This window comes from Centroberyx affinis, unplaced genomic scaffold (genome assembly GCF_046629955.1).
Source record: "Centroberyx affinis isolate AG114_WGS23_722 - 3 ecotype Tasmania unplaced genomic scaffold, CSIRO-AGI_Caff_v1 ptg003512l_1, whole genome shotgun sequence".
Classification (NCBI taxonomy): Eukaryota; Metazoa; Chordata; class Actinopteri; order Beryciformes; family Berycidae; genus Centroberyx; species Centroberyx affinis.
This window is the reverse complement of record NW_027281460.1, coordinates 75,440-90,612: the sequence shown is the minus strand read 5'-3', so window position 1 is coordinate 90,612 and position 15,173 is coordinate 75,440. Positions and strand designations below refer to the sequence as shown.

The window sequence follows — 15,173 nt, the reverse complement described above, 5'->3', positions numbered from 1 at the left end:
TACTAGAGGACCTCTTGTATACAAGACTTGATAAATCACAAGCATTATGTGCTATTTTAATGGAAAACAGCATGAATATGCTATGATGGTATTGAACATAATATTGTCATAACATATTTTCAGATACCCTTGCATATGATAATATTGGGATACCGCCCAACTCCAGGGTGTAGATATAACTGGTCCATTAATGTCCTTCGAGAAACTAAACTTACCATTTACACCCACATTTCACCTTCAGGGAATTTATCTCCAAGATGCCATTTTTACACGTAGTGAGTGAAGCAAAAAAATTGTATTTCCATTTAATTCAAAAGAGTGCCTGACTAGTGTCCATATGCAAGACATCCATTCATGATGAGTTCCATCCACCCCCACTCCAAGTTATTCAGCATTCTTCGGCTAAAGTAATTTGTCCATTTATGTGTTCAACCTCCACTGAAACAATTGCTTAAATAATGCCATGGTCATTGGCCCCTTCTGACCCGTGAGTGTTTACTTGTCCATTACTGCAATTTGTTCATCCCTGAGACAGTTGTGGAGGATGTCCTGACCTGTGCTTTGTAGCAGAAGGGAAGCGGTTGCTAAATTGGTCCTAGATGACCTAGGTGCTTAATGCTGTTGGTATAGTAAAAGTGGGCTGTTAATTTGCCATCCTCGTTGCTCTACCTGCCTTGTTTCAGTGAGAAAGCTGGTTAACATTTTTGGTTTCCCACTTATCTTTAAATGAGGACAGGGCTTGGATAAGAAGTTGTTCCATTACCCTCCTCTGTGTCGGATTGCTGTCCTGGGTTTGGTATATTTAATCACCTCCCCAGACACTAATGGGTATGATAGGTATTCTGAAGAGCTGCTGAAGAACTGACATTAGATTCAATGCATGTTTTCCCTTTATTATAGCCAAATGTTTGCTAATGTTTGTTTTGTTCCTTTTATTTTACAGCAGTTTGCAACTTTAATGAGAAAAAAAACAACAACTATAAATGTAGTTATTTTTATTCCGTTAATATCGGTTATCATTTAGAGAGGTAGAGAAAATGGTAAAAAGATGCTGTTAAGTTACAGTGTCAAAAAACAAAAAGCTTTTTAGCCACTGTAGTTCTGTTGGATGCTGGAGTCAGAGAAATACATTGCTGGATGCTGGAGTCAGAGAAATACATTGCACTGTTATGTGTAAGTACCTTTCTTGGCTAAGCCACAGACTGTGTGCTTTTTGATGATTAGGGGAGAGAGGTTGAGGGTAAACTCAACTTTCACAGCAACAGCTCCTCTGCGTAATCGTACTCCAAGAACACTCCAGTCAATTTCAGCGGTACATTTAGCTAAAGCACTAAGGGCATGACTGTCACTCGTGACCCTGTTTACACTCTTTCTCTATTTTTCTTTGCCTGTTTCCATTTTACTCCTTTTTCTTCTGCCCTTCTCCTGTTTCTCCCTCCCCATTCATTTCCTCATCTGAGTCTTCATTTCAACTGTGGGCACAATGGAAAAGATTAGCATGTGTCCCTGACTCCTAATTTCTGGACTGGCACCCAGAGGAGCGGAACAAGGAACAAATATCAAGTTTGTAAATTATAACTCCTGCTGTGGGTTTCCATTTCCCTGACTAGAGAAAATTGGATGTATCATTACAGTCGACCAAGGCAGTGACTAATGTGTTAATATCACGCTGTCTCCCCTTTGACACTGACCATTTATTTTGCATCCTTCCTGCCTTTCCCTGTCTCTGTCTTTGTGTTTTATTTCATACCTCCCATCTCTCTCTCTCTCTCTCTCTCTCTCTCTCTCTCTCTCTCTCTCTCTCTCTCTCTCTCTCTCTCTCTCTCTCTCTCTCCTATATATGCAAAGCCACAGATCTGGCAGATGTGCATACAGAACACATATTGATCTGTATGCTCTGTTCTTACCACTACTAATTCATTAATGATGCAATGGCCATGTTAGGCAGAATGTGAAAACTTGATTGTGAGCATCACATTTTTTGCCATTGCGTCACAGCAACAGTCACTGGGACAGCATAGCACATCAAAAGAATGCAGGTTTTTTTCAGGAACGAAAGGCCCACTGCTACCCTAACATGACGAATACCTCTACAGCGCCTGACTCTAAGTACAGCCCACAACAACCACATTGCTGTGCTGCGGTCCAGTGGATGATTTTGAGCACGGCCCTGTACACTATGTCTCCCCTCTTCCCCGCTTCTGTTTACACATAGGCTTCTAAGAATCCGAAGCAAGACTTTCACACCGGCATTTGACTTGATTTTCTAATGGAAGCTAACTTTGAGCAGCATTTCCAATTTTTCCTGCCTTGAAAATGGCAGTTGGGTTATTTATAGGCTCACTAACCAAGCCTGGTGTGACAGTTTCCATTTCCAGTGGAAAATGACCTTTCCTTGACCTGTTGATGTGCTTTATTGAGTCTGAAATGAGAAGTGAGATTGTAATGACAAGGCTCTGAGCTGAATTTATAAATTATTGTTTATTGTCTTGAATGTGTCATAATTCCACCCCAATTCATCATAGATTTATGTTCAATTGTGACTATTACACTTCCCTGGCCTACAGAAATCAAAAACCTTCTCTTTAGAAACCTTTCTCTCCTTTTGACATATATGTACAGTATATGTAACAGAACTGTATATTCCCATATTCAATAGCAGAGCTGTATATTCAGACCTGGACATGTTTTACCCATACATCCTAATTACATTAACAGAGCTGTATGTTCATTCATACATCCCACCTACATTAACAGAATTTTATGTTCCTCCACAACTGCAACTAAGACATCAGCATGGATGTGCCTTTGGCCCAAGAGGTATTTCCAGTATGCACATAATGATTTCCTCCTCATTTGTTTACAGCGAATGCAGCGGCAATGTACTACGGGTACTACATGCTTCCAGATGGAACTTTCTGCTTAGCTCCGCCTCCTCCGGGAATAGATGCCAACTCCTACTACAGCAACACTCCCTCAGCTGTGATGGCTCCTCCGGCTTCATCTGGGGCTTTGCCTCCTTTGGGGACCACACCTCCCCCTCCTGACACCATCACTATGGCAGCACCACCCACAGCCCCCGCTCAGGTTACCATCTCTGCTGCTCCTGTCATTACACCAGACACCAGGTAGGAAGTAAGGGGCACCCCTGTATTATAATATTTACTTTTTAATAGTTTGTACTATTGGCTTTTTAAAAGTTTAATTTCATTTGTATTATTTTATTATGATTTTTACTGCTGTATTGCCCATAAAGTACTTTTTAAAATTCTTTTGATAATTTTAGTAGAGATGTTTTCCCTGGATTAATCACAAATTTAAAACTTCTCAGTTAGCATACTCATTGTATTCACTTTAACAAGCTTGGAGGCATAATGAGTAGTGTTTGCTCAGTCAGAGTCCAATTGGTTTCACTGTGCCAGGCATGGAGAATCAATGTCTTAAATGTAATTGAATCCATTTCATATAATAATTAGACCCAGGTGAGAACAGAGGACATCATTACAATATAACATCTGTCATTCTCCACACAAACAGTTCAAAGGCCCAAGCTCCAGTTCCCACACCAGCACCGTCGGCCATTATTCCTCCACCTCCTGACATACAGCCCGTCATAGACAAGCTGGCCGAATACGTTGCAAGGAATGGTGTCAAGTTTGAGACCAGTGTCCGTGCCAAGAATGACCCACGGTGAGTAGTCTGACCGGAAATCAGGTCTTTGTGTTTTTTAGGCGTTCTTATTCAGTAACTATTTTTTTCACAGAGTGTAGAACCTCTTCATCATCCTCTGGCTCATCTTTTATGGGTGTCCACCTCTCATCTCATATGTGTGCTTGCCTCTGTTCACTGCAGGTTTGACTTTCTGCAGTCCTGGAACCAGTACAACACCTATTACGAGTTTAAGAAGAATTACTTCATGCAGAAAGAAGGAATAAGGTTGCCAGAGGTAACATCAGCTTTATGTGTGTGCGTGTTTGTGTGTGTGTGTGTGTGTGTGTGTGTGTGTGTCTGTGAGAGAGACAGACCCTCTCCCTCTTCCTTGGCCACTTCTCATTCCTGTCTCCTCCTCCTTGACACAGGATGTGTTTGGTACTGTTTTTGTTTGACAGATTATACACCCCAGGAGGATTTGATCATTCTTTGGTAGGGATGTAGCAATATATTCAGCCAAGTGTTTGATTCGATACACAATACTACTGGGTTCACAGTTCGATATTATCACAATATTTTGAGCAAAATCTGAATGAAGACAATTATGACCAAAAAAAAAAGTTTTATCACTGAGGAAAAAGAAAAAGAAAACAAAACTGCAACCTGTAAAACAGCGTGACAACAGGCTTCTGTAAGTTACATTTCAAACTTTTTAACACCTTTTTCATGCCAGTTAAAATAATATGCAAGATTTCATTAAAAAAAACCAAAACAAACCAAACAGTAAAGTATATATCTACCACCAGAAAAATAATGCAATGAAAAACAGCTACATGTTTAAGACCTCTAAAATCATATTTAAGACTCAAATGCAGCATTTAACCATATCAGCGAATGGAGTTTTTCATTATGCTGTGTACATGGAGCTCCGTGTTGCTAGTATTACCTCTCAGGTAAAGGTCTCTTACAATACTGGCAACTCTTTGTCTTGTCAGTTGTCTTGTTGCTTGTTGTTTTTCTCCTTAATTGGAAACCCAAAATTCTGCCAGACAGCAGACTTACAACCAGATGGAGCATCCTCAGTTTTAGTTTTGCTTGAGTCCATCTTGTAGCCCACTATGTCTACACAGTAGTGAGTTAAGCTGGGCTCACCAGAAGTGTGATAACCCAAGCTAAAACTTGCTAGCCTTGTGCTCTCTGGCTTTCAAACAATACAAAAGAGAAAATACCATTCTGAATGTCATTTCTTAGATATTAGATTGCAGCGGAAATAGTGAATATTTTTTCAACTCTACAATGCTTATCGTCAAATTTTTGTTTTACAAAATTTCATCGCACAAACGTTCTTTACATCTCTATTCTTCAGTCAATGTTGCCTATCATTTCCCTGTATTTTCTTTGAGTAACATCTTCAAGAGGGTGTGAAGAATTTGTCAGACGTGTCTCTCTTGCATTCATCTCTAAGACCCATGTGCCTCTTTGCATGCATGCTTGTGTGTTTACATGTGGTTTGCTCTCCTGCTGATTGCCTCTCCAGAGGAAAACTGTGTATTGATTGAAAACTTAGGCCAAGAGGTTATTAGGGAAATCAATAAATTTAAGCACTAATCCATAACCTCTCAAACTATAATTTTAAGTGAATGTAAAAATGCATCCACTCTCATAAAATCAATTGCTGCTTAGATGTTAACAACAAAGGTTCACATGTTTGATCATTTCACACACACAAAACACTACATATGTTCATGATGAATGAATATATAATGTCCTTAACCAGTCCCTTTTGACAAAGGCTCACTAAAGGTTTTACTTTATGTAGTGAGATGCCTTGTGTTGTTTCTCAAGGCTGCTGTCTGAGCTTGGTGTGTGATGATGATGATTTATTAGTCCATTAGACAATTCTTTTTGGATAATACAGCAATCAGATAAGAACACAAGAAACAAACACAAGGCACACCGCAGAATTAGAAATGACATACAAAATGTCATTGACTGCCCTCCCTCCATCCATCCAATCATCTTTCCCTCCCATTACTCCCTTGTCTCTGACCTTGCTTGTCTGCTTTCCTCCCTCCCTCCTCCTCTCCTCTTTCCTTACCTCCTTCACTCTCTCACTCTTTCCCTGTGTGTCTCTTGACTCCCTTGACCCACCCACCCCTTACTTCCCACCTGTTGAGCTGACTGGTTTAGCCTTAGTGTACATTGGAACTAGCTACGCTACTTAGCTCGTTGGTTATATGCTGCTAGTAGGTTTTAATGAGTAGCCCTTGGATATGAAGTGCAACAAACCAAAATACGGAAAGGAGCCACCAGTAATGCAAAAATATAAATATTTCTTGGGTACCTGAAAAGACATGGAGTCCCAATTATACAAAAGCACATAATAATGAGACGGCTGTGAAAGAATACACAGTTACAGACACACAACGTGTTTTTTCCGTGGCTTCTTCAGGTATAAGTGCAAAAAACCTACATTTGAATTAACCCAGTGTCAGCCAATACATTTGGTGCACACTGTGCTATTTTTTCTTGGATTTAATCTTGTTTTTTCACACTTTACAGAGTCAATAGTAATGTTATTTGCAGGTACGATCTAAATCATTATTATAGTATTACAGTAGACATTTGCATCTATTCTTTAACCTTTTGTTTTTCCTTCCTTTGTTGTGCTGTACCAGAATGAAATTGCGTATGACATTATGGATTGTGGTCATTTGCAGTGGGATGTGCTTATGCAGGCACCTCCTATTTTCCAACGCTCAAAATAAATACATGATACCCATAAAATTGAAAACTGAGCATGTGTAGCTTGATATTCAAAGCAGAGGTGGACATTTTCAATTATTTTCAGAAATCATGCTTCTAAATGTCACTTTGCTGCACTGTTGGGGAGTACATGTGCTCCTAGGGGAAAAATAGCATTCTAATTGCACAGACAAAATATCAGCCTAATAGAAAATACAATAGTGTCACCTACAGTTTGGTTAAGTTTCTTTGTTTAGTTTATCAACAGAAATGATTGCTTGCCATCTCTGAAGCATTACAAATGCAATTGTGTTGATCTGTGTTGAAGGACAGGCTCTAGATGATATAATATATGCTGTTGATTTTTTGAAAGGTTGTTTTTAAAACACCTTCTCATTTCGAATGAGTGGTCTTTGTCATCTGGTTAAATGAAAGCAAGGCGTCTCACTTGCTGCTTGAAATTGATTTGGCCTCATAAATATGTAATTGGAAACTTGATCTCAATTTAAGTAGAGGTGTGCCTGTGTGTGAATTAATAAGTGTCTCTGTGCCAGTGTTAATGTCTGTGCTGCTACGTATGTCCAAATCTTCAACCAATATAATGACACAAATTAGGCAGTTGGACAAATTGGATGGCAGGTGAAGACAAGGCTTACACTTCATGCTGTAGATCCTGTTTTTATTGGGACTGCCATGCTCCTTGCCTCATGTGAACTCATTCATTTCAATCCGGAGCTGCCTCCGATTAGCAGAGTACGCTTCCCCAGAGTACCCAGCACCCCCTTTCTGTCAGTGTGGGTTTCCATTGGTTTTACTGCCTCCACCTTTGAGACCTCTGGCTGCACCCCTTTTGAGGCCAATTTATCCCCTAGGTAGAGGATTTCCCCCACACAAGATTGACATTTGGACCTATTCAGTTTTAGTCCATTCTGCCAAACTCTTTCCAGGACCTTTTCCAAGCTATGATTGTACTCAGTGACTGTAGACCCCCAGACAATCACATCATCAACATACACCTTGCCCCCTCTAGGCCTTCAGTGATATGTCCAATGGTCTTGTGAAATGTCTCAGGGGCTGAACCTATTCCAAATGATAGCCTCTGATAAAAATATCAGGCAAAAGCCATGTTGATGTACAAAGTTTGAAGCTTGCCTCATCCAACCTCGCTTTCCAAAATCCACTTGAAGGATCCAATTTTGGCTTAGCATCTTCTGTGAGAGTAGTTGAACAAGAGCCAATGGGCCAAACCCACCAAATACATCATCATATCTTTTTACAATGTTTCCACAAGTTTAACACACTCTGATTTACATGAGTTATCAGTTGTCAGTGATGGTGTGTACGCTTTTAACCAGGACCAGATTTAAACATGCTTTATCTCTCAAAGGAGATTTATGGCCTTCAGGCATGACCACATGGAGAAGATTATAACAACCAGTTTTCCCCTTTACTTTGAGCCTACATACCCTTCGAGACTAGATTGCTTGGCCATTGTAAACTCTCAGAGGAGTTTTCTTTCTGTTTATGCATGGTATGTAATTCAACACTTTGAATTCTCTCATTTTGATGAAACTGGCCTTGGCCCAATTATCCAACTTCATAGTCGGAATTGTTCCATTGACCAACGACGGTGCAACACATGGATCATGGCAGTCAGAGTTAATCTGAACATTTGATACATCTGGGTCATTTTGGTTCAGTTTACCATCCTCAGACCATTTTGCATATTTGTGTTCATCCAGCGGTCCATCCTCCTTTACCACATTTGATTGATATGATTGCCCTCTATCATTTAGTGTGCGTGGCTGGCATGCTTGTCCTTCCTCATTTGCCAGCTTTGCCAACATCATCACATTCCACAGTTCCAACAAATAAATCACCAGGCTCCTCCTCTTCAGTGGTATGAATATTTTGTTTCACTGATATATCTTTGGTAAAACATTATTTGCCAAAGCATTTACATTTCAATTCAATTCAGTTCAATTCAAACCTTTATTTAAACTCGAATAACCATTGAGGTTGCCCTCATTTACAATGATGCTGAGTTACAAACAAGTTCAAAGTTTAAAATAAATAGGACAAGACATAGATGAGAATAAAGAAAATCAATTAAAACAGTTACACATTGAGGCAGGGAGGTTTGTGATCACGGTTTTAAATTGTCAGTAGGTTAGTAGAGTATTGATTTTTAGCGTGTGTTGAAGATCATTCCAAGAATTTGGGGCACTAAAATAAAAGGCTGATTGTCCAAGTTTAGACCGTGCTTGGGGGACCTAAGCATAAGCAAGTCATTTTAGCGAGTTTTATAGGCTCCAAAGTTCCAATCCAGCATTTGTTACTAATTTTGCCATAAGCAGGGATATTTCTATGCTGGTGTTTCATGGCACATCTGTTGCAATCATAACATTTGTCACTGTCACAGATTTATATTGTCTTTGCTCCACTCACCTTCTTTTGTCCTAACCACACCAATAATAGCACTCTCTTCTTCAATCCCTGTGCTAAAAGTGGAGGTCACGCTAAATGTTTTCATATCTAGCTGTGCCAGTTCATTTGCATGACATATTTTGATTGCCGGCTCCAATGTGAGGTCATTCTCTCGAGCAAACACTCCATCACTTTTGAATCATTAACACCAAACACAGCTTTATCCCTTAGTGTTGAGATAGACCGCTCACAAAAACGCAATTCTGTGCTGTAAATCTAAAGTGTGGAAGAAATGTGTCAAACCTTTCTTCTTGTTGCTACATGCGGCAGCAAAACACATACCGTTCATAGGTCTCGTTCTTCTCAGGGGAACAATATGCATCAAAATCTTTTACAACTTCCTGGAAATTATTTTTAGCTTCATCATCATAAAACTAGATTGCATTATAAATATTGATCGCCTTCGGTCATACTACTGCGAGGAGAGCGAAGAAGCGACTTTATGCTCGCCTGCTTCCTTGTCCACTCCAATGGCTGGCAAGTACAGCATAAAACACTGTTTGAAAGTCTTCCAACTCTTGTCCACATTACCTTCTAGTTGTAAACCCTCAGGAGGTTTAACTGCATTCATATTGAATTTGTTCACTGTACAAACATACTCAGTTCACTCCTGGGGCCTGTCTCACATAGCAGGATTAGTGAATCAGTGAGCTAACTTTGGACTTAACCCTGGTTTCGGAGCAGGTTATGTTCAGGCTATTGAATCCAAGTTGAAAGTTGAATTCAATGGGAACCTTGTGTATTACCAGAATATAAAGCTCATTCATGGTTCCAAAAAGTATAGCACAGCTTCAGGGTTTTCCAGGCAGATGAAATGGACTAAACTGTCCAAGTCCATTTGGAGGAGTATGTTCAGTGGTATCCCTCTTTAAGTTGTTTACCATATAATTTACCATGATAATGTCGATGAGACTCGTCAAGCCAATATACAGTATGAGAACTGTAGTGTGGTTGAATGACAGACAAAGCAAAAAATCGAATGCACTGTGGTACAGTCTATGTACGTTGGTAGTGTTAGCGTATGTCAGTGACATACCCCATTTGGACTGCTTGTTAGCAGCAAGAGGTTTCCAGCAGGATCTCATAGTTTCAACCAACAGCTGACTTGGGAGCTAATATTGTCTGCAGCCCAAGTATTGAGTAACTGAAAGAAATTCCTGCTTAATGGATTACATGTATGCCAAATGGAAGAGGCTCCTAATGATTCAGAAACTACACGCTACAGTTCTAATATATTGGCTTGACACAAACACACATAAGAAATATGCATGTAAGAATCATAAACTGTGTGAGTGACATTCATTACTTTATCTTGCTTAGGACTGCATATTCTATTTGTTACTTTTCTACATGTCAAAATCAAGAGCTGAAGGACATGTGCAGCCACACTTGAAGCTGTTTCCAAAGACACTCCAGGGAGATGTGCTTACGCATAATATTACAGAAAGCTGTAACACAAACTCCAAGTCTCATCCACATTATCATCGTTAATTTCGATGACAAAATTAACATTTCTGTCATTCAAGCACGCTCAACCTTCAATTACAATATTTCCAGCAATTGAGGGAAGCATCTGTTTGTTACTGTTGTGACGGTTGGCACGGTGCAGAACAAGTGCAGCTAATCTAGGAGATAATGAGGTAAATATTGGACTTTTGGACCCACATTGATTCTTTTTGCTGTTTTTGGAAGAAACGGTAAAAAAGGTTGTTGCACAGCTACTCCAGTTCGCGCAGCTACTGTTCAACATTCTTCATGATCAGTAAAAGTTATCGTTAGTGCGGTGGTTCGATTCTGGTGAATTAGGCAATTTGGAACCGGGACTAAATTGGAACCAGTTCTCAATACCCAGCCCTAGTGAAGGTGGTTGTGTAGTCAGACAGCCTTCTTTATTCAAGCTGGTAATCAAAACATGAGAGGTAGGTGGATGGTCCCACACTCTAAAACGTCCTGTGTTGTGCTGCAGTCAGTTCCATCATGGAACAACATATATTGCCAGTCTAAAATGTTTGTTTCCAAAAGAGGGTCCAGTAGGATTGGCAAGTGTTTTGTGGTCACCCCCTGTGTCCACACCTGCTCTGTTTCTCCACTAGCCGCCATTGTTGAAATACTGTCTCCCTTGTTTTCGCACAGAAAGCAGCCGTGTTTGGGAATAAGCCAATCAAATGTTTTTATCCTGGCCTCTGTGCATTTCTACTGAAATAGCTTTCCTTCACGTGAAATCCTCACAAATACACTACATTTCAACTACTGAAATCAATGTGTGCGAGTGGTATATGTGAGAACGTTTCACTCGTGTATATGAGCATAATACATTTCAGTACTGTTTATGAGAGTGTTTCAATAGTGTATGCGAGAGGTTTTAAATATTGTATGTAAGAGTGTATATGTGAGGGTTTCACTCACAGATCAATCAATAACCCAAATAATAATCAGTTAAAGTCCTAGTTTATGCCTTGACCTATTATAAGCTCTATCAGATTTCAACTTTCAATCACTGCTATTTCCTGTAAATTTGTCATTATGTGAATGTAAAATCTTGCACCATCTGAGCGAGGTGAAGTAACCAGTCCCTCATGTGAGGGGCGTGTCTTTTAAAACTGAAATCAGCTTTCAGTGGAGACGGTAATCTTACTGCTTCCTAAAATCCTCTGCTTTTTTCCCTAGAGGCTGTTGATGCTTTCTGGAAGCAATCCACTCTCTCTTTTTCTGCCTCTCCTGGGTTTTCTCATTGGCATCCTTTCATATGGTTGGCTTTTATATCCTCCTCTCATTATCGGTCTCCCATCATCAACCCCACTCTCCTCCACACCTGTATGAAGTTCTGTTTAGCAGCAACCGCAGCCAAAGTTCAGATGTGGGGAGAGATTGTCTCAGCATTCACTGCCCTTACAGTCAACCTTGAAATTAGCTGCTCTCTGTGGCTGATATGCCTGCCATGTTGAAATGAGAGAAAGGCTGAGAGAGAAAGTGGCAGGGGAGTCAAATTAGGGTAGATGTAGCATTCTCACTGGGCAGCAGAGCAATACTGGCCTCTGTCAGTTGTGTCTGTTTGTATTTGGAGCATGAGCAGTGATTTCTCTATCAGAGGAGTGTGTGTAGATCCATCCAGCTGCCCTCACCTGTCCTATATCACTGTTTCTACAGCCTAATCAGAACTATTTGCTAATCCATTCAGGGTGTCTCAGGCCGTTAATGAGGCATCCCACCCAATTAGCAGCTGTGTCAACAGAGATGTAGCACTCTGCTGGGCTAGCCTAGCTCCCTAATGGCACAGGCTAGATATGCTGTACGGTGTATTGGTTAACCAATAACTGTTGCTAACAAAATCCCTGTTACCCCCTTACATCACTGTGTTTCCTGGGATATTTCCCCTGGGCTTGAAGGTACCTCAGAATGTCACAAATTTCATCTTTTTAGGACATTACAAATTTCCATATACAGGTCTGATACTGTTAGTTGGTCTTCATGTTCTATTCCTTTCAATCTGCAGTGCAATTATGCTCAGGAAGACGACAATAAAAGATGACAATAGTATCGGATATCAACCATGATTGACAGCCATCGCGATGTAAGCTGGGCGAAGCTGGGCAGTGTGATAACAGATGATATCTAGCTTTCACTACCCCGCAGCTGTAGAAACAATTGTTACAGTGGGGCACTGTTGCTTTAAGACTATTGATCTATGGGAGTTGGGGGTCATCTTTGTTTTGGTAGTGTGTTTTTTCTCTCTCTCTCTCTCTGTGGGGGCTGTAAGGCAGTGTGTTGAAGTGTGATGGTGTTGCCCGCGATATGCAGGTGTTTCCCATGTACAGTGCAAATGCAGTTAATATAAAAAGCAGTTGGTCGAATAAAGACAGCCATGCTACGAGAACCGTTTGTCTGCAGGTCATCTTTTTTCCGGTGAGTTTTGTGTACCGCAGGAAGACAGTCTAGTCTGTGGTTAGTTAAGCTAGTGGAAACGGATTCTGGCCCTGGACTACGGTCCGGAAACAGGCCAGGACAAGTAACAATATGTGTACTGCAGCGTCCCACATCACAAAGAGCTTTGTGGCATTACGTATAAAGCTATAAGCATATTTGCCTCTTTACTGTAGCCTATGTTGTAATACCTATAAAATATCAAATAAAGAATTTCTTTGATGACAATAGAATGCGGATCCTATTACATGCCGATGAAGACCAGACAATAAGCGTTGCACTACAGAGAGAGCGAGAACGGAGCCCCGCTGTGGGAAGCAGCAGGCCAAGCACCACAACCGGATCCTCAGTCTCAGCGGGAGCTCCGCCAATTATATTTATATAGATTCTGAAGTCTAAGTTTTACCAGATATATAAGCATTGTAGCTACAGTGAATGCACAAGCCAAAGGTTGTATTCACTGCAGTCTGCTGCTACTGCTCTCTCCCCTGTGCCGATGGGGGTAGGGACGATAGCATCGTATATCATGATATTTTTTTATTACAATATCGTGATATTACTTTAACTCATATTGCCCAGCCCTAATCCTGTGGCAGAAACCTCACAATGGAAATAACTCAAAATACTAAATTTATGGTGTTGGGTCCTGCAGTTCATAGCGTACATTGCAATAGTTCTTTGTGAAGATAAGGAACTATATTTTGATTTCCAAAAGCATTTTCCAGCTTATAATTTTCTATATTCATGGCTACGTGTGTGTGTGTGGCTGTGTTCATAAAAGCCTGTGTTTATGGAAAGGCCTACATAATATCTGTCGCTGGTTGGGGAACAACAGATTATTTTTTGGGAATTTTTGCCTTTATATGTTCAAAGTGGAGATAGACAGGAAAGATTGGGAGAGAGGGGGGGATCACATGCGGCAAAGGTCCTAAGTCGGATTCGAACCCAGGATGTTGCGTTTGACTATGATAAATGTACCGTGGAAATTTTATACTGGCCCCTGCCTACCCAAGGGTTAGAGAAAACATCCTGAAAATAAGACAGATCATGACCATCACAACAGCTGATGTGTTCATGTCTTGTTGAAGGGTCCTTTGCAGCACTTACCCCTATTTGCTGTAGGGGTTCTGCCGCTTTGCTCGGCTCCCCCTTGGTGAAATGCATGCGCATGTGTCTCAAAGGTATAAGAAACAAAGCAACAAATTCAAATAGAGACGGCATGTAATAGGTCAGTTGAAGTGTTTTAAAAATATGATCAGGGCAGAACTTCTCCCCAGCAGCAATTACACCTGCAGTAGAATGGCAGTGTGCTTCAGACCCTCAGCCCATTCTAAAGCACTTTATCTGTGAGCACATGGTGATAGATCTTACATGCCACACAAAATTAAAGCAATTATGGGCTCGACTCCTTCAAAGCACAGCCTATTTTCTGGCCAAGGTTCCTTCGGGATATGATCTCTTGATACCAGTGAACATGAATGGACTATGGATATTATAGGCAATTCAGCTCAGGTATCTGATGAGTCGTTTGAATAGAGATTTTTGAAATGCAGTTTGGGTTCAGGGGGAGGACAGAGGCCAATGTTTGGATTGGATCTGTTGTTACGGGGCCTCAATAGGAGCGTCATTTTATTATCTGACTTATCAACATCCAAATACATCTTTTTGTAAACTGCGGCTTAGTTTTGGAATGAAGCAAAATATACTGACTGTAGATAATGCTTTCATATATTTGGCCCAATGGTAGCTCACATTGAGATTTGCATTTTTACCTGTAGCCAATTACATCTCTGGCTCCACAGATTCACTGGTTGTACAGTGATACAGTCTTGTGGGTTAACTTGAATCATATAAGTTAAAAAGAGTGACTTTCTTTTTAACTCTCAGTTTATCCATGCCGATCAACTTCTCCAGCATGGTTTATGTGAATAACTTATTTGCACCCTCTTCTTTACTTAGTTCAGCTTGTTGTTAAATGGGAATGCATCATTTTAACAGCTCACTTATCAAGGGCATATCTTGCCTATTTTAGAAGGAGCCTCCAGTCTGTATGTCCCAGTTTAAGTGTGTTCCAGGTCTCATAGCTAAGCTTTAGTATTTGTTCTCTTGTTGCAGTCGCCAAGTGTTATTTAGCTTCACAAGAAAAATCCATGGTCCCTCTCAGTCAAGTGAATTATGTGACCTAATTTTAACAGTCAATTTAAAATAAATAAATAAATATAATTCTTATTGGTTTGTTCAGTCTGCTTTGTGTCAAAATCAGTCACCTGGCTGAAAAGCAGTAAAAATCAAACACAGACCCAATTTAGTTTCCCAGGTTTTGTACGGACCAATTTGTCACCTTAAGAATCAAATCCATTAGCTTGTCG

General features: G+C 40.4%; 1 protein-coding gene across 1 annotated transcript in view; it reads left to right on the top strand.

Annotated features, from left to right (window-relative positions):
* Positions 1-15,173, top strand: part of sfswap (splicing factor SWAP) — a gene marked incomplete at its 5' end in the record, with an annotated part of 101,105 nt that overhangs the window by 19,121 nt on the left and 66,811 nt on the right. The window contains 3 exons of the mRNA XM_071539767.1: positions 2,867-3,128; positions 3,538-3,690; positions 3,853-3,946. Coding sequence (XP_071395868.1) covers positions 2,867-3,128; positions 3,538-3,690; positions 3,853-3,946 — 509 coding nt within the window. The remainder of the gene's footprint in view (positions 1-2,866; positions 3,129-3,537; positions 3,691-3,852; positions 3,947-15,173) is intronic.